The 21,389-nt window shown below is 39.1% G+C and overlaps 1 protein-coding gene across 2 annotated transcripts in view; it reads right to left on the reverse strand.

Moving 5' to 3' along the window:
• Window positions 1-21,389, reverse strand: part of LOC136863283 (protein HID1) — a 204,958-nt gene that overhangs the window by 109,766 nt on the left and 73,803 nt on the right. For both annotated transcript variants that reach the window (XM_067139669.2, XM_067139670.2), the window contains 3 exons: window positions 17,048-17,245; window positions 16,879-16,969; window positions 16,668-16,793 (listed from right to left, as the gene is read on the reverse strand). In XM_067139669.2, the coding sequence (XP_066995770.2) occupies window positions 16,668-16,793; window positions 16,879-16,969; window positions 17,048-17,245 (415 nt within the window). The remainder of the gene's footprint in view (window positions 1-16,667; window positions 16,794-16,878; window positions 16,970-17,047; window positions 17,246-21,389) is intronic.

Below are 21,389 nucleotides of genomic sequence, written 5' to 3' on the forward strand. Positions count from 1 at the left end.
AAAATTGTTCAATGCAGGCGAGTAATTCTTTATACAAGTTAAACCCACCATGTTCTTCCCGTCGTAAATTAATTTTGCGAGTCCACTGTCTCTGACTGTCGATCAGATCAATCCACACTGGAGAAACCTTGCTAAACAATAATAATCTCAAACTGTGACAGCACTGGCAGAATGTTGTCAATAATTAATTGCTGCTGCAATACTGCTTTCTCTCTGACCAACACACCAGCACAGCTCAACACTGCCTCCCCTGCTTGCTCTTGCTTGTTACTGCTCCAAGCTTAAACCTGCTTTTTGTGTGGCCTTATCCTAAGAGTTGTGGGGGTGAGGTGTGTACATGCTAGGAGTCATCACCACTTAGATAACCACTGGAAAACGAACCAACAAATGATGAATAAAGTCAATGCAGAAAGGATAGGAACATACATAATGATAAACACAATGACAAATCAGGATGGAAAGTGAAAGCAACAAAAAAAAAAAAAGGAGCAAAAGAAACACACACCTAAACACAAAAGAATTACAACAAATTAAAAATCTTCGTAAAATGCAGTCTTTGTCAATTCCAGATCTACAGCCATTTTCCTCTCATTTCTATCCTTGTACACTTTCCAACATAAGAAGTAATCAGCTATTCAAGAACAAACAAAAGGAAGAAGCATACTATCAAGAAATTCTTGGTTAGTACTGTACATAGACATTTATGTATCTTTTGTCAACAAGAGTGTGAACGCCTCTGCTCTCAGAAATAGTTCAGATGATGGCATTCATTACAAATTATTCTAAGCACTCCTTGTCCTTTCCTAACATGAATAGAACTACGCACGTTTACTGGTAAGTGGCAAGACACATATGTATTATGAAGAGTAATACACGAAATATATTACTACAGAATACCATAGAGCATAGGATGAAGTATAGGAAGTTGGACATTTGATTCAAGTGTCCACACAGAATTTTTGTTAGGAAATGTACACTACTGAAAACAAATAATGGCCCATCTCTGTAGTTGCAAAAGTTGAAGTCCCATAGCCCATGCTACACAAGGTGTTACGGCCATCACATAGAAGTTAACAGGATGAATTCACACTGACAACAGGCAATTTTGGTGTACATACTGTAAAACTTCATGAAGAATGTGTAAGATATTCTACCCAATGCCACGAGGGTAATATTAGACTGGGCGAGCCACATAAGAGAGGTATATTCTTGTCTTTGTCCAACATATCTCTGTAGCTCAGATGTCTAAAGTGCATGTCTTAGAAAGTAAGAGTTTGAAACCCCACTCCCACCTTTTAGTACCGTTACAGGTAATGTACTTGCTATCTTATGGCCATCCTTAAAACAGCATAGGAAAACAAAATGGGTAAGTATTTGTGCCCAACAACCCTTGGGCTAGTTCTAGACCTTACCATGCCCATGGCACAAACGAAAGTAACACAATGGAACATCAAAATCTGGAAAATTTATCTGTCTTCCCTCCCAAAATAAGGAGGAAAAATCAAAGCATGCCCTTGGCTTCCCAAGTTCTTTGGGTTCTCTACAATGTGGAGTCCCCATCTTGGGCAAGATCATCCCAGATCCTGAAAACTTGATCCCACGACTGGTGTGCATTCTTCATCACGTCGTCTAATGTCTGGGCCGAAAGGAAGAAACATGTTCTCCAAAATATCAATATATTCATGAGCAGTTAACATGCCAGTGCCGTGGCGAGAGATCTAGAACCAGCCAACCTCTAGCCCCAGTTTGCATAGCATGTACCATATTTGGTACCAGGCTCAAGACACACCCTGATAGGGCCCTGCCAGTCTGTTCAGATGCACATCTCGTTGGAGAAAATGACACTTCCCCAATCTACATTCACCCAACTGACAAAGGATTCAACGTCCACAGTTAAGGCGCTGGCCTTATGGCCCCAACTTGGTAGGTTTGATCCTGGCTCAGTCCGGTGGTATTTGAGGGTGCTCAAATACGTCGGCCTCATGATGGTAGATCTACTGGCATGTAAAAGAACTTCTAAAAGACGAAATTCCAGCATCTCGGAGTCTCTGAAAACCGTCAAAAGTAGTCAGTGGAACGTATAAACAATAACATTATTATTAATGTCTACAGTATGCTCCTCTGTCGTGGTTACTCTCCCAATGGTCCAACCAACTACGAATATTACGACTCCTCAAATGGTTGATCCTCCTGTAGATCAGTGGTACAGCATTAGCCTCTGGATCCCAAGATTATGCACTCAAACCAGCAGAGGCAGTCAGATTTTTTAACAACGTAAAAGGTCTGCTCGGCGCTCCATGTTGTATGATGCCCAATGTCGGCATGTAAAACATTTTTGGCAACAACTGGTGCTTACCTGACAAAATGAACAAAACTTGCATATAGATCACTGAACAGATCTAGTTTACTCTGTCATCTGGTAGAGTAAACGAGAACACCAAAACAGACGTGCAGACAGCCTAGATGGTGTCAAATCAAGGTGCTTGCACACAGCAGCTGAAGCTACACGATACTATCGTAACTCATACTCAAATGCATGTAAAAATAGGAAGAAAAAGTGGTTTCGTGTCACTAATAGTAAAATCGAATGATTACTAAATGTTATGTGTAAAACACAAACATACAGTAGAACCACTATTTAACGTTTTTACAAGGACCTCATTATTTTGACCTTAAATGGGGGTTTACCTTAAATCAAGGTTTCGATAAAAAGCACACCTTTTTCCAGAGAACTTTGCCTGTATTAACATAAACTGTACTATCATACATAATTTACATAGTGACAGCAATAAAATAAGGGCATATCTACCCTACACATTGTACTGTAGTTACGGTTTGTGCTTCATTTTGACAGATTTTTGCTGGTGAATGCAACACCGCCTCAGTTTAAGATTGTTCTTACAACATTATATATACATGATTTTCCATAAAAGTTGGGAAAGATACCAAACTCGCACAAAAACACATTAAACTCAGTATCAAGCAACAATCTGTTTGTTTAAACATTTTTGCGGATGTTTTCCAAGCAGCGACTTACTCATTAGCATGTTTTCTTAAAAACTGTAATAGCATCACTCCAGAGACTTGTGGCAAATATTTCCATTTTCTTACGTCAAACTGCATCACCTAACCTAGGTTTAACATGTATTATGAAAACATATTTAAAGCTCCCTATAGAATAATGATAACATGTTCACTATAAATTTACATGGGAACAGCCTCTCTGAAATTTCACAAGACATGAAAGTACATACTGTACCAGGAAAGCCTAGGTCCTGGTCCATATCAATCGAAAGAAACGTTATTCCAGCATAAAAGATCCGACTGACGTACGAACATCTATGTAAAGAATGTTCCAGTATGTGCCAGATCCCACGAGTGCACTAGGCGGAGTCAAGTGACGTCACCTGTCGCTCGAAGCTCACCTCCCCTAGAGATATTTCTTGAAAAGAATTTTCTTTTGCCAGCTTTTCAACGCCTTAACCAATTTCAACGGGACAAACGCTGAATCGTAGCGGACGTCATAAAAGTTAATCCCTGTGAATTTCGAATTAATTCATCCCATGGTTGTTGAGTTATAATAATTTAAAGTCTCAACGAAATTACGCACTCACGGTCACATGGCCAAGAGATGCTACCCCTCCCAGTGCTGGTATCTATATATGTCAAGGCTAGCCAGCAAGCAGGCCAGTACAAGGACGAGTATACAGATGTGTGTGAGTGAGACAGAGGAGAGACCGACCCGCGTACAGTATGTTCGCGCAGTCACGGTGAATGTACTTGCCGTCGCATTTCCGGAACACGAAATTATATCGCCGACAGAATTATAAAAGACGTCGCACTGTATTTAGTACATCGCGTCGCGACTACAGTCTAATTCTAAAGACATTTAAGAATATAATACGAGTGAACTTATTGAAGTGCAAACATCAAATATTTAACGTTCACAGCATATGTCATTACGTGTAGACTTAGGTTGCTTCAAATGATATTGAACTTCTACAGAAACTAATGTGTAGAATCACCAGAACTCATTTCTTTTCGAGTATTGAACTGTATTTCTTTATTTACGCCACATCAGTATACGACTTACAGTAGTAATTTGAGTGAAAACTAAGAACTTTTTCTGAGGTAATATGACGTTATAATAACAAGATAAGCAGAAAATAATCCTTAGTGACTTAATGACTGTGATTATCGACTATGATTTGCCTTTTCAAGTGTGAACTGTGTAATTATGAAAGTTTCAGTAACGACTTTAAATAGTATTTCATACAGGAAGGACTGTGATTCTTTATTTAACGTCTTGAAATTCAATTACGCCATAAATAGTGTTCAACAGTAAATGACAGTGTCAGTGATAACTACTCGCACTAAGTGAATTTTCGTGTGCGAAAAATCACCCTAACAAGCTGCAATTCTACATGATCCAGTTCCAGCCGTCATCACCTCATCGGGAACATCAACATGGTGTGTTAAGGGAACATCGCCGATCCTGATTCTCCACGGAACATTCCAGATGTCCATCCTTCGACATTTTGTAGCAACATTTCTTTCAGTAAGTGAGTAGTAACAAACTGACTAAAATTTTTTCATTAATTTTGAACAGTGGAAACTTCAGTGCCGCGTGTGAACAAAAGTTCTCATAATTTCTCAGAAGTGATTAATTTAATTTCAAATTTCATTTTTATATCTCACAGAAAGACTTTAGGCTTTTCAAGTGTGCTATATATCAAGGTTTACAAACTGAAAACTGAAAACTTTTAACAGAAATTTAATTTCTCATATCAACTTACAATTACAAGTGTGTGCTTAGGTTTAGAAAGACTTTAGGTGGAAATTCAATACCTCGTATTCTCACATATGAAAGACTTTGGAATCAGTGATATTTATTCCATTTTCATGAACAGAAATCAGGAAGATAACGTTCAAACTTTTAATTTCAATGCCAGATTTGAGTCCAATAATCATATTGCAGGGTGAAGAATTAATAAATTGTTTTGAAAAAAAATTTTTAACCATCTATTATTCGCTCTGCGAGTCTATCCTACTCTGTATCGGCTCCAAAACCAAGTTCCACTCCCTGAGGTCTTACTCATGCCCTTTACCCAAAAACGTTTCCTGGTACAGAGAGGATAGAATAATAATAGATGGCGCCCAACGTGGGGCTCGATTTGGAGCCGTGCCATAATAATAGATGATGTGCCAGTAATAATCGCAACATTCAGGGTTCGATTCAAGTCATAATAAATTGTATTTTGAGCACAGGATCCGACTGCAACTATTACGAACACGAAGAACTTGTTGTATTTGACTTATTCGAATATTCCGGAAACATGGATAACTTACTTGCAGCAATCGAAGCTCTCAGGCTTAGCATTAACGATCAGAATGCTAAGATTGATAGGTCTAATTCTCAACTACAGGCGCAGATGGTAGAGTCTAATTCCCAATTGCAGGCTCAAATAAATACACAAATAACCGCACTACAGTCACAGATAGTTGACTCTAATTCTCAACTTCAACAACAAATGCAGGCACAAAATACTCAACTTCAAGCGCAGTTAACTGAGTCAAATAGTAAGGTTGAAGACTTAACTTCTAAAATTGACAGGACCTTGGACACTAAGTTTGCTGAGGCGGATAAAGTCATTAATAAAATGCTCACTGAATCTAGTGCCCTTATCGAGCAACGATTCCGTGAAGCTGGAACTCGCCTCGAAAAGAAACTTACTGATTCTAGTGCACAAGTCGAAGCCACATTGAAAACCATGCGGGATCAGTTTGTTGAAAACTTAGAGTCTATCAAGGAAGAAATAAAGACAGAGGTCGTCAAGTCTTTAGACAAAGATCTTAGAAATGTTCTTCCTTCCGTTCAAGCATTTTCCACTGAACTCAAAGATTTACGGACTGAATTTCAAGAATCCCATGGTAACATCTCACAAACTCAAGTAAAGCTAGCTCAGGTGCAGGAAACCTTGCGGGATGCATTAAAGAACGATGTGGGTAAATTACGAAGCGAGATAGGATTAATTAAGAGCAGGCAAGGAGAACTCGACAAGCGTATTACAGGACAGCTAGACAGCACGCATACCCAGAGAGCTGCTTTCTGTAAGGACGTACAAGTCATTAAAACTGACTTGAGAAATGAAATAAAAAATTTAGACACCTCAATTAATTCTAAAATTAAAAATTTGTCTGAAGAAATGAATCAAATTAAACTCAAAGAACATACAACTGACGTCACAATTCCTGGTTCGTCGAGGGAAGTACACAGTACAACAACCCTTATTAAAATACCAGATGACAAACCAGTCAAATTTTCAGGACGTTACAAGTATACTGCTCGAGAATTTTTGTTAAATGTCGACGATTACCTGGAAGAGAATAGGGTCGATGACGATAGGAAACTTAGAGTAGTATCCAAACTTCTAGAAGGACGAGCCTTATCATGGTTCATAGCTTTTAAGAGCAACTTTAAAAACTATGACGACTTTAAAAAGGCACTTCTTAAACGCACCTTGTCAAGATGCAACTCTACTCTAGTAAATACAATACTTCAGTCAATACTTCCCGATATTCCGATTATTGCCTAATGCAATTAAAGAAGCTACAGTTTTTAGATCCACCTTTGCCAGATCTCGAACTTATTCAGATCCTGACACTTCAATATCCGCTTCATGTTCAAGAGATACTAGTCGCTGCCAACATTAAAACATTGGAGCATTTTGACGCTACTTTGCATAGGTTAGATACGGCTAATACCCAATCTAGTCCGAAAACTAACAGGAGTCGAGAAATAAATACGAACTCTGCAGAAATAAAACCGCCGGAGAGAGAGGAACCCAGGACACGTGAAGAAGGCAGATTAAGCCCTACCAACCCAACAAGATTTCGGAATTTTAGACGTCAGAGGAATCAGGATAGACACCCTTACCAACCTAGGAATTTATGGAGACAGCACGAAAGCACTCCTGAAGGAAATCGTGAGGCCAGACTACGAGAACTCGAAAGTAGATGGAAGGATACACGGGAATACATCAGGGAGAGAAATCGTAATCCTGATGAGCTTGGAGCTACATCCCTGGAATACCAACGTCAATTCGGACCAAGAGAACAAAGATCACCTGATCCTGAACCAACAGGCGCTATAAAAAAAAAAAAAAAAAAGCCGATCTCGCAATAGGGAGATTAACTACAGAACACGATGAGGACGAGATTTCAAATTATTGTACTGCTGTTATCAATTACTGGCATATTGACGATTCCGAATTACTATTCGAAGACGCACAAACACTAAGGCCAATTATTACACGTTCATTACCTGTCATAACAGTACGCACAGGCAACCTACAGGTGATTACGCTCATCGATTCTGGAGCGCAAGCTTCTTTAATTTCTGATAGGCTTGTAGACTCGCTTAAAAATCAGAACAATGTTTTGTTATTGCCTGCAGCTCAGATTAAAGCAAGAGGGATAGTTCCTGATAAAATTCTTAAATGTAAATCCCAGGCATTTTTAGAGTTTGAAATTAACAGTCAGACATTCGAACACATATTTTTGGTAGTATCACGTCTTAACTTCAACTTAATACTTGGATCAGATTTTATGATCAAATACAAAGGAACCATTGACTATGATGCCAACCTCGTAAGATTAAAGAATAATTCCGTAGGACTACAGCTGGTAGGACGAAGTGACCTGGAAGTTCAAGAGAAGGGAGCCCGTTTCGAAGAAACCGGTGGTGACATTATTAAGCCCGCTGTAAGCGAGGTTGCGCCAGCCGTAGCAGAAAGTAGAAAGGGTGACCAAAGTGAGGACGATGCAGAGTCCCTATTCAATGAGAACTCCATCATAGGTCCGGACTATATAATGTCAATAGCCAGTGTGGTTGAAGACCCGGAAATTAAATTAAAATTGGAGGAGGCTAAAAATGACGTTCTACAAAAATTTGCATGTGTATTCGATGACAAGCCTGGAGAGATAGCTGGCTATGAATATCATCTGGATGTAAATGACTTGTCCCCTTATCAGAAGAAACCATATCCCATCCCCGAGAAATATCGAGAAGAAGTTCGTAACTTAATTCATAAAATGACAATATGTACCACAGGAAGAGTAAAGCCTGGAAAAGAAAATCCTGCGTATTTTCTTTTCGTCCAACCAAGGGGAAGATGTACCAGGAAAGCCTAGGTCCTGGTCCATATCAATCGAAAGAAACGTTATTCCAGCATAAAAGATCCGACCGACGTACGAACATCTATGTAAAGAATGTTCCAGTATGTGCCAGACCCCACGAGTGCACTAGGCGGAGTCAAGTGACGTCACCTGTCGCTCGAAGCTCACCTCCCCTAGAGATATTTCTCGAAAAGAATTTTCTTTTGCCAGCTTTTCAACGTCTTAACCAATTTCAACGGGACAAACGCTGAATCGTAGCGGACGTCATAAAAGTTAATCCCTGTGAATTTTGAATTAATTCATCCCATGGTTGTTGAGTTATAATAATTTAAAGTCTCAACGAAATTACGCACTCACGGTCACATGGCCAAGAGATGCTACCCCTCCCAGTGCTGGTATCTATATATGTCAAGGCTAGCCAGCAAGCAGGCCAGTACAAGGACGAGTATACAGATGTGTGTGAGTGAGACAGAGGAGAGACCGACCCGCGTACAGTATGTTCGCGCAGTCACGGTGAATGTACTTGCCGTCGCATTTCCGGAACACGAAATTATATCGCCGACAGAATTATAAAAGACGTCGCACTGTATTTAGTACATCGCGTCGCGACTACAGTCTAATTCTAAAGACATTTAAGAATATAATACGAGTGAACTTATTGAAGTGCAAACATCAAATATTTAACGTTCACAGCATATGTCATTACGTGTAGACTTAGGTTGCTTCAAATGATATTGAACTTCTACAGAAACTAATGTGTAGAATCACCAGAACTCATTTCTTTTCGAGTATTGAACTGTATTTCTTTATTTACGCCACATCAGTATACGACTTACAGTAGTAATTTGAGTGAAAACTAAGAACTTTTTCTGAGGTAATATGACGTTATAATAACAAGATAAGCAGAAAATAATCCTTAGTGACTTAATGACTGTGATTATCGACTATGATTTGCCTTTTCAAGTGTGAACTGTGTAATTATGAACGTTTCAGTAACGACTTTAAATAGTATTTCATACAGGAAGGACTGTGATTCTTTATTTAACGTCTTGAAATTCAATTACGCCATAAATAGTGTTCAACAGTAAATGACAGTGTCAGTGATAACTACTCGCACTAAGTGAATTTTCGTGTGCGAAAAATCACCCTAACAAGCTGCAATTCTACATGATCCAGTTCCAGCCGTCATCACCTCATCGGGAACGTCAACATGGTGTGTTAAGGGAACATCGCCGATCCTGATTCTCCACGGAACATTCCAGATGTCCATCCTTCGACATTTTGTAGCAACATTTCTTTCAGTAAGTGAGTAGTAACAAACTGACTAAAATTTTTTCATTAATTTTGAACAGTGGAAACTTCAGTGCCGCGTGTGAACAAAAGTTCTCATAATTTCTCAGAAGTGATTAACTTAATTTCAAATTTCATTTTTATATCTCACAGAAAGACTTTAGGCTTTTCAAGTGTGCTATATATCAAGGTTTACAAACTGAAAACTGAAAACTTTTAACAGAAATTTAATTTCTCATATCAACTTACAATTACAAGTGTGTGCTTAGGTTTAGAAAGACTTTAGGTGGAAATTCAATACCTCGTATTCTCACATATGAAAGACTTTGGAATCAGTGATATTTATTCCATTTTCATGAACAGAAATCAGGAAGATAACGTTCAAACTTTTAATTTCAATGCCAGATTTGAGTCCAATAATCATATTGCAGGGTGAAGAATTAATAAATTGTTTTGAAAAAAATTTTTAACCATCTATTATTCGCTCTGCGAGTCTATCCTACTCTGTATCGGCTCCAAAACCAAGTTCCACTCCCTGAGGTCCTACTCATGCCCTTTACCCAAAAACTTTTCCTGGTACAATACCTAACCTCTTAAATTAGTTATGCACACTGCAGTATCTTGAGAAGGAGAAGTACCATTCTTATTTTATTTCAGTACATACAGTCCCTGGCCAAATTACTTATGACCACCTCATTTTCTCTCTTTATGGATTCATTTAACCATTTTCGACACTGGAAAGTGTTAGTAGGAAAACTGTAAGTGCATTTATATATCAAGGAAACATTTGAGCAGATTTGTGAAAAATATTGTATGTCGGTCACACTGTTTACATGTTGGCGCCAATTTATACTTATGGAGGGAAATGCGTGTCGCTCTTGCGTTCATTTTCTCTGCACACAAGTTGCTTTTTAAACATAAAATTCTAATGGTAAATTAAACCTAACCAATTATTTTAATTTCTGCTTGCATGTACATATATTTCACGCCCGTTCACGATAAGTTTGTGCTTCCTTGGGAGAAAATTAACAAAATTTTCCAATTCTAACCTCATATCATTATGTTTTCAGAAATGGACTTAGAAAAGGACCTGTCACCAACCAAAAGGGGGAATGATGTAAGGTCTTTTGACTAAAATTAATCTTTCACAGCGAGAAATAGCAAAAAAAGTTGGAGTTTCAAAAACTTCAGTGGCTAATATCAGTCGTAGGTTACGTAAAATGAACACACTGGCATCGAGTCATAAGGGCAAATGTGGCAGCAAAAAGGTGCTGTCACCTCGCGGTGAATGAATGTTGAGAAAAATAATAATAGAAGATAGAGCAGCAACGAACAGCAACATAAGAAGGAAATTAAACGATGCAGGAATTCCAGTGTCTATCCGAATAGTTCGGCGGAGACTGGCAGACTTGGGCTACAAAAGCTGCAGACCTGCTCGCAAGCCAAGACTTAATCCAAGGACGATGAAGCAACGGTTGGAATGGGCTAAGGTGCACAAACACTTCACTGTAGAAGACTGGAGATCAATATGTTTTCCAAGTCTTCATTCTGATTTGAAAATTATCCATAGTTTTTAAAATTTTACAAAGTGCTTTTGTTTTTCAAGTATGCTTTAGTGACTAAAGCACCTTCCAGATTTTAATGAACAAGGGTCGGTTTATTAAGAGAAGGCCATCGGAAAAATTCAATGAAGATTGTGTGATAAAGACTATCAAACATCCAACTTCGGTGATGATATGGTCAGTGATTAGTGGCAGAGGTTTCGGTTGGCTGTACATCGTTGAAGGTACAATGAAACAACAACAGTACATCAATGTTCTGCAAACTCGACTTCTTCCACAACTCCGGGATTGGTTTAAAGGAGATGAAAAGTAAATATTTATGCAAGATTTATGCCATACGGCAAAGACTGTCAAAAGATTCTTGAAGGAAAAGGAAGTTCCTCTGTTGGACTGGCCAGGTAATTCTCCCGACCTCAACCCAATTGAGAATGTATGGGAACTGTTAAAGAGGGAAGTGGCAAAAGACAATGTCACTACGAGGATACATTTAATTGAACGGATCATATTCCACTGGAACCACAACCAGCAATTGAAGATATGAGCTTACGATGCATAGATAGCATGCCTCGCAGGGTGCAGGCCGTTACTGCAGCAAAAGGAGGACTGACAAAATACTAGTATTGACAATTAAATGAGGGTTCAAATCGGAGTTTTGTGATTAGTTGTGTTATTCTGTGTGTATATGTATAAGTCTAGTCACATTTTACACAATTAAGATAAATAAAACATGAATGAAATACAGAAAGGCAATTTAAAGTTTATTTTCCTAGGTTTCCTTAGGTGGTCATATTAATTTGGCCAGGGACTGTAGTATTAAAATTAAGCAATCTTTTACTTTAGCCTTTATTTCTAAGGAGTTAACAACTGCTGTCATTGCACTTATTGTGAAAACATATTATCCCGATGTTTGCTTACACCAGTTGGAGTTGTGAGGAGACCTCAGGCACGCTCAAGATTGACTTGCTCGCTCGTAGCGAGGAACTGATACGGAAGAAGATCGATCACATTCAACATAAACGCTGGAGTAGTGTATGAATATTGATAACGGATAAAAACTAACATGCCTGAATTTGCCCGTAATAACAGATGAATCAGTAAAAGGGTTCTCATTGTAACCAAAGGATAGTGCACAGATTAACGTAGGAATTTTCGAAGGTTAGAATAACATTGTCATTAGAATGGCTGTTCTCTTCTACTGCAGCGACTGCGGTCGGATGTGTATCCCAGTCCGACCTCCCACTTTAGCCGGAAGTGCCCGTGCTCTAAATACCTCTTCTGCCTTGAATCATCCTTAGGAAGCTTATGAAGTCTCTTTTATAGATTCTTAATGTCCCATAACCAAAATGAATAGAAATAAATATTTGAGAATTTTAACATTTCCTTAATGCTAAGTGCAGGTTTTGCCCTATTGTGAATTATGTTAAATCTAATATAAAATTGCATTGCTCTTATGGAATAATTTTCGGGACTGGAAATTTCTTCCGTTAAATGCGGGTTTACGCTAAATTGAGGTCATGCAAAATCGGAGTTATCTAATATATAAAAATGAAATGGTGTGTTAATCACACAAGAACCACGGGTCCGATTTACATGAAATTTTGAATGAATATAGCTTATTTGCATGGTTAACATATAGGCTACTTTTGATTTCGATATTTTGCACTATTTAAAGATGGACACCATTTTATTGACATCACTACACCCTTTGGTTTCAAACGTTCGTAATTCCATTTAAAATAAAAAGAGACCGCTAAGAAATAGCAAACTTTTGATGGCATATACGAGGTTTAAAATTTAATTTCCTATACGAAAGGTCCTTATCACTTTTCGTGTATCTCCAACGTTTAGCAATTAAAACCTAAATTTGTGCTATAAAACACGGCCTCCACACCGCACCTCACCTATCCCCTCCACACCTACCTGCCAGCCGTGCATAATTTATGTCCCGTTGCGAAGCACGGGTACTTCAGCTAGTACTACATACAGTAGAAGTCTGTTATAGCAAGTATGGCATATAACGAGAACTCCGTTATAGCGACGACATTTTTCTGTCCTTTCAAAATTCCTATATTAAACTGTGTATCGTCCTTGGGTTACAGCGAGAACCCTATCACTGACGCATCCGTTATTACGAGCGATTAAGTGCGCGCGATTTTTTCCGTTACCGATATTTATGCACCCCAGCGATGATATTGCATGCGATCGATTACCTTCGGCATCGTTTCCTCGCTATGTGCACTAGCGATTTCTCTCGTTGACATTCGAAGGCGATGTCGGAGTCGATTAGTAATATCCGTCGACAGTTGTTCCGTAAAGAAAATTTGAAATGAAAGAGAACATATTTTCGTAATAAATACGTAAATAACGTGTCCGATAACGGTTGTTAACTGGTTTAATATAAGGCTGACTAAACCGCCGCTTAATTTTGAAGCTAAATACTGCAATTAAGTAAGAATGGGATACACCTTGAGATATGGAAGAGTGCTTAATTGATTTCAGACGTTAGTTTATATTTTGTCGCGTCTGGTTAAATTACGGAAAGGCTATTATGAAAATTTATAGCGAGAAAGGTATAATTTCCCTACTGGCGCTTGAAGTGTGTTTTCATCATACGTATAGTACGGTTAAGTTAGGATACGTGACGCTGTTTGAATAAGAAAACTGAAAAGTTTGCAACAAAATGCTATCGATCATCATCGGTACGGTATAGTTTTCTCACTTTGTGCATTTGCGAGCTCTCTCGTTGACATTCAAAGGCAATGTTGGAGTTTATTAGTAATACCCATTGACTGCTGTTCTCTAAAGAAAATTCGAAATGAAAGAGGAAAACAAGTTTTCGTAATAAATGCATAAATAACGTGGCCGATAGCAGTTGTTAACTCGTTAAAAATAAAGACTGAAGTAAACGATCTCTCAATTTTAATGTTATATACGGAAATTAAGTAATAATGTGATGCACTTCAAGATATGGCAGAGTACGGTACATCACTGATTTCAGAGGATATTTCATATCTTCTCGCGTATAGTTACGGCTATTTACATGTAAATTTTTCGCAAGGAGGTTATTTCTCTACATGCGTTTCAAATATGTTTTCATGATAGACTACATATACGGTTAGGTTAGGTGACGCTGTTTGAAGAAGAAAGCTGAGGTGTTTGCCACAAAAGTCTCTGGAGTGATACCGTATTTCTCAGAATCCAAGACTTTTATTTCTCAGAATCTCATGCGAAAACGCAAGGGTTGTTGCATTCGCGGCCTAACAGTAAGTCAATGGATACCACTGGCAACTACCGTGGTAACCACGCTGCTTCTTTTCACACGCGCACAGAACTCGTTGACAATAAACGACCGCCTCTTTACTGCACATCGCTAGCCGCGAAAACCAGTTGTACAGAGCCTGTGTGTTCCTCAAATCTGCAGAATGGCATCAAAGCGTGCGACCCTTCGAATTCTTAGAAAAGCCATGGCTACTCAGTGGCAGAGTCATAACGCGTCTATTGTACCTGACGCTTAGTAAAATTAAGGTTTATAGACAGCAGGAATATTTTCGTGATGGATAGTCGTATTGTAAAGATACGTGGAAAAGATATTGCCGGCAAATTTTCAACGGGTTCTAGTTGATATTATGATGCCAATTATAAGTTAATGTCTATTAAACACACGGTAATGTAGAATAATTGTGCAGCCGCACGTAAATACGGCATAGGCCTAACTAAAGCCAATATTTGGTGTTAGCGTGAAGACAAAGAGCTAAAAAAATGCGTACTGTACAAAAAATACGTTCAGTGGTCTGCAACAAGGGCGCTTTAAAGAAGTCGAAGATGAAATTGTGAGGTATGTGCACGAAAAACGCAAGGACGGAATGGCTATACCGTGGCGCAATAAACTCAGTCGTTGACTTTCAACGTTCGCGATTAGGCCAATACATCGCTAGCCGCTGAATTTGGCCAAACCAGACAAGCGAGACGTGCGTGTTGCGGCAACCAGTTATATCTGACACTGCGTAAAAGTAACAGTTTTATAGACAGCAAGAATAATTTCCTGATGGATCGTTGTATTGTAGAGACGCATGGAATAGGTATTGCCGGAAAATTTTCAATGATTTCTCTTTGGTATTATGATGCCAATGTTGAGTTAATGGTCCTTAAACCCGCGGAAATAAATAATTGTGCAGCCTCCAAAAATAAAGAAATACGGCGTGACGAAAGTCAATGTTCGGCGTCTAAAAATAGTCTAAAATGCGTAGGCCTACAGTAAGACAAGGCATTCATATGATTTTACAAACTTCTTTTTGAGCCTGATTTTAATTTTTTGAAGGAAAAAGTGGGGTTCATCTTGGATTCGGAGATATACAGTACTATATTTTTTTCAGAATGAAATTAAACACACACTTTCACGTAGTATCGAATTACGAAAAATAACAAACAAGTAAGCCGTAGTGTGGATATCATCTAAGGAAACGCAAGTTTTGAACAAACTGATTGCCGTTTCATACCGATTTTAAAGTGCATGAAGGGTTTTCCGACTTTTATACAAAAATCGGACATAACGACAATCCGTTATAGCGAGTAAATTTTTCGCTGTTATGAATTCTTGCTATAACGGACTTCTACTGTATATATATCCTCCGTCTCAAACCAGACGTTACCATGACTACTTTCGACAGGATGCGATATTTAACGTTTGTTGTGATGACAGATTTGGTATTTTAAGCACCAATTTATGGATGTAATAATGAGGAATGGTTGACTTACAGGGAATACCAGTCCCCTGGTCTGAGCCAATCTGGGAATTCAAAAATTCAGGTGTGCCATTACTTATTTCTAGTACTCTACATGTTTCTAACCTTGTCCCCTGGTTTCTACATTGATTCTGTTAGTCACCTGTTTGTCCTCTTTTCGTTCTGGTTGGGTTCTCTTCCTGTTTCTGGGTGTGTTCTCTGTTTCTAGTCTTCTAATACAAGAATTAACTTCTGATATTTACGTCCACTGCTTTTGTGTTTCTCAAGCTTAACTTTCACGTTGCACTTCTTCCATTAAGACTAAGTCCATCATGAATGGCCTCTTAACAACTATGGATGCCTATCTCCACTTCCAGAAGAAGTTGAACAGCAGAGATAAGTCTGTTAGATGTCAAACATGTAAAACTGAGATTGATGAGACAGACCATCTTTGTGAAGATAGAGAAATCTTAAGATATGAACTTTGTCTAGTCTTATGATATTATTGTCCTCATCTCTTCTTTCCTTTGCTCCCTCTTCCACACACTGACATGCCATTGTGTTTATCCTTATATATATATATTCCTGTCCCTGTTCCTAGATTTTTACATTAATTTCAGAGAAGCAAACTAACCTGATTACATTACCATATTTTCCTAAAAGGAGGTATGCTGATGCAGTAGTCTAGTTAATCGATTCCCAACCCAAGTGATCCAGGTTCAAATTCCAGCAACTTTGGGTTGAATTTTCACTAGGACCAGTGTGTGGTGGCAGAAAATGCACCCGGCCTTAAGTCTCAAGCCAAGTGCTTAAATTAAGTCTGGTTGTCTGTTGAACCCACAGACGTGGGAAGGTGGTGGTGAAAAACGATGAGTGTACATATTGAATGAAAGAAGTTTCTATGGGTTATTCTCACCTGTGAAAACAGGGATGTCCATTGGAATAGTTGCAGTATAGGGTTTGTTAAGACGAACCCCAAAATTTCTTTCTCCACTCAACAGAAGTAATATGAACACTCCAATATGCATAAGACCAACACGAGCTGTAAAAGATGGAGTACACATTCATTACACATACTTCAGGGGACGTAAAACAGGAATGTAATATATCTTGTATCATTTACTTACACTGATCAGCTCTTGAGTCATTCAGATGATAGAGAATTGGTACTAAGATTTCAAGAACATCACTGCTTTTCAATACATAATAGAGGAATTTCTAAAAAAAGAAACAGTTACAGTCGGTTATTGTTTAGCAGAACGTTATGAAGCAAAATATTTAAAAGTAGAAGAGTACCTTATTATAGTCGCACATTTTCCAAAAGAAGACCAGTAACTCCTGATGGAACTGCACCTTCTTTGTGGAGTTAGGAAGGTATGTCTGCACAAGTGGATTATTGAGAAGCCTAGTGAACCCTCTGAGTACAAAATGAAAATCTTCATCTCGATGGATTCTTGAGAGGTAATTGATGAAGAGATTATCAGGTACAGATACCTAAAAGGAGATCAGAGATGTTAGTAATTTATCTTGTAAACTGTCATAATGACAATGTCTGTTTACAATCCTCATTTTCAACACCAAATCCTTGAACAGTTTAAATTTATATACCAAATACCATGGTTGAGGAAGCATTGTCATGAGTGAATAGTTGCATATGCTTATGTGAAATTAGAACTTGGTTCTGCATTAAAGGAAATTTGCAGTGCTGACAAGAGGCAGACTATCGTCATAAAAATTAAAAGCCAGGCTAAGTAATAACATTCAAATGGCAAAGTGAGGAGTGCAATGAGGAGCATATAGCACACCTGTGAGCCATGGCAGATCAGTAAAATATAATGTAACATGTTGGCTGGGTAAATAAATGAAGACAGAACCTGGTAGCCTTTTACTTCTAAAATGTATTTACTCTTTACTAACTACACATTAACACACAGGATTAGCGAGCTCACAGGACACACACACAGTTTGTGCTCTCTTAGTTCCTCACTGTTTATTTACATTGATACACACAGTCTACACAGACAGCCAGAGTTGAGAGGGGCAGTCTGTGGAGTGTTCACACAACGTACACACTTACACTACAAATTCACTTAGCCTCTCAGTCAAACTCATTGGCGTTGTTACAGTCCACAGTTCACAGCCCGCACATGACAGTCTCATAGTTCAGGATGAGGTTTGCTGTCCGCACCCTGGTTGAACTCTGTTCGCAGCTTACACATGTCAGCACCCAGTGTACCCTTCACGCTGCACCAGAACACCCAATGTCCTACTAGAGTGGCCAGCCCAAAGAGGCACACACGACAAATAGGATGATCCTCAATTTGACAAACCAACACTCCACAGACTGCCCCTCTCAACTCCGGCTGTCTATCACTGGCAAATCCACTCAAACTAACTGAACTGTCTCAACTGTAAATCCTCACTGGCAAGTCACTCCTATTTGGCCGGCCCTTCAAGATACATCGGCCTCGTGAAGCTCGTGGAAGCCCCCAGTTACAGAAACATCTCTATCCGCGGGAATCTTAGTTTCTGATCCTTGAGGCCTCTTACGACGCAACAGCCAATGACTGTCACTGTAAGCGTCTAACCAACAGGCACCGACCTCCTCCCCCCACAAGGCTCCGACTGTGAAGTCGCACAGCTGACGTATGCTGGACCGCCCAACGTCAGAAATTGAGAATGGTGAATGGAGAGGTCACGCCCATAGCAATATGCACATAAACAATCACAGACGAGATTGTATAATAGTGGCAGAAAGATGCTCCTGATTGTGGACAGGTATATGGCCCATAAGCTGATAGTAATTGAGGAATGTGAACATAGAAATTTATCCTACAAATCTAACTGCAATCACCGAGTAGATAAAACACTGAATTTTAACATGTCACATGCGCAACATGCTATCCACTATTTCTATACTGGATAGGAGGATGCAATGCAGATCAACACTTTGTTGGTAATATTTTTCAGCAGCTTTTATACTTTTTAGGCTTCAAGTTAGTGGCTCACAATAATCACGAGATGTATGGCTTAGCTACCTATGTGAGAAACAATATTACCAACTACGCAGTAGTCGGCTGTAGCTCAAGTGATGACATTTTCACTGTCACAATTAAAATTAATAATCTAACAATAATGAACGTATATAAGCCACCAAACACAAAGTGGCCCACACCTCCTCTACCATCCTTACAACACCCAACCGTAATCATAGGAGACTTCAAGTCATCACACATGTTGGGGCTATCAACAAAATGATCTAAATGGGGAGGCAATTGTTGACTGGATGGATATGGAAAATCTTAAACTAATCTACGATGCTAAAGAAAAAGGAACCTCCTTCTCTGCCCGATGGGGTAAGGAATATACTCCAGATCTTTCCTTCATAACCTAATCCTAAAACTCTCCAAACCAGATACTTCGCTCAGTTCTCAACAATTTCCCTCATAGTCAACACCGGCCTCTCATACTCCAAACTGGCATGTATATTCCTGTCATTCGATCTTATCCGAAACCTAGATGGAACTTTAAAAAAGCTAATTGGAAAAAATTTACAGAACAAACTGATGCAAATATAAGATGGATTAAGCCAACCTTTAATAATTATGACAGATTTGTTGGAGTTATAAAAGGTGCTGCTCGGCGCTGCATTCCAAGAGGATGCCATAAAGAATATATTCCTGGATGGACTGCAGAGAGCGAGAGCCTTCTTAAAGAATTTGAGGAAAATGGCAACAATGAAACAGCCACAAAACTTATTCAATCACTGAATGACAATAGAAAACAAATCTGGATCGACACTGTGTCATCTCTTGATTTTACCCACTCAAGTAGAAAGGCCTGGTCTCTCATTAGCAAGCTTGACTCATCAAAGCCAGCTGGTGGACAGAAGCTGAGTGTTAACATAAACGACCTAGCCAAACACATGATCTCTATCTCAAAGATCAATAGAGATAAACAAGTTGTAAGGGAAATCTGGTCAGCACTGAAACATAAAAAGCAATTAGCAAAACAACAATCATTCCAATTCTCTTGCCCTTTCTCAAGAGAGGAAACCCTAGAAGGCATCAAGAACATAAAATCCGGGAAAGCAGCCGGTATAGATGGCATCTACCCAGAATTTCTACAACATCTTGGACCTGCAACAATCACTTGGCTCACCAAATTCTTCTCCAATATTTTGGAGACAGGTAACCTTCCTTCATTATTCAAGAAGACCAAAGTAATATCGATCTTGAAACCCAACAAGGACCCTCTGAGAGTGGAAAGCTACAGACCCATTGCACTGCTAAGTGTTACTCTAAAGCTCCTGGAAAGACTAATATACAATAGGATTTCAGAAACCATCAATAATCTCCTTCCCACAGAACAAGCTGGCTTCAGACCTGGAAGAAATTGCGATGACCAAATTTTTGCTTTGACTTCTCATATTGAAAATGGATTTGAGAATCGGAAGATTAGTATGACTGTCTTCTTAGACTTATCAGCAGCCTATGATACTGTTTGGCGAGAAGGGCTTCTGCTAAAACTTATCTCTACCATCCCCTGTGTCAAGCTTACAAATCTCATTGGCAATATGATTAGCAACAGAAACTTTCAGATCTTCTCAGATGATGCAGTAAGCAAAATCTACAATCTGAATGATGGACTTCCACAAGGATCTGTTCTGGCACCCTTACTTTTCAACCTCTATACTGCTGACTTACCAGCAACTAAGTCCAGGAAATTTATTTACGCAGATGATATACTACTGGTTAGTCAAACACCAAGTTTTCCAGAAGATGAACAAATACTTACAGCAGATCTAAAAAAGCTACACACATTTCCAAAAATGGTGTCTTCGTCCAAACCTCCAAAAGACTTGTATCTGTGTTCCATCTCAGAAATAAATTTGCCAACTACAAGCCTTCAATAATAATCAGAAATCAATTGTTACAACATTGTCCCTTCCCAAAATATTTAGGAGTCACATTAGACAGATCCCTAACATATAATCATATTAACAACACAACCGCTAAGATTAAAAGTCGGAATAATATTCTTCAAAAATTAGCCGGCACCTCTTGGGGCGCAAACAACCAAGTGTTGAGATCTTCTGCTCTAGCCATTTGCTATTCAGTTGCCGAATACTGCGCTTCAACTTGGCTGAACAGTGCTCATACTGCGAAGATTGATGCTCAACTAATTCAAGCAATGCACATTATAACTGGTTGCATTCGCTCTACAAACGTGGCCTGGCTGCCTACACTCAGCAATATTCCACCGCCTTGCTTAAGAAGGTCTGAAGCTCTTCTAAAATTGTGGAAGAAGATCAGCCAGGACTCCAACCTCCCCGTTCATCAAGATATTAATCAATTTGCCCCTCCACGACTTAAGTCTAGATCTCCATCCTGGCGCGCTGCACTTACACTGGAAGAATCTGGGTTCTCCATCACGAACACCTGATTACATCAATGGCAACAGTCTTCTGTTCCCAATCAACATCTTGTGACCCTACCTCATGTTCAACCCCCCCGGATTCCATCTACCCAGACGTCAATGGAGGACTCTAAACAGGATTAGAGTCAATCAAGGAAGATGCGACTATACTCTTTATAAATGGGGCTGGCAGAAGTCTCCTGGGTGTGATTGTGGAGCT

This window comes from Anabrus simplex, chromosome 2 (genome assembly GCF_040414725.1).
Source record: "Anabrus simplex isolate iqAnaSimp1 chromosome 2, ASM4041472v1, whole genome shotgun sequence".
Lineage (NCBI taxonomy): Eukaryota > Metazoa > Arthropoda > Insecta > Orthoptera > Tettigoniidae > Anabrus > Anabrus simplex.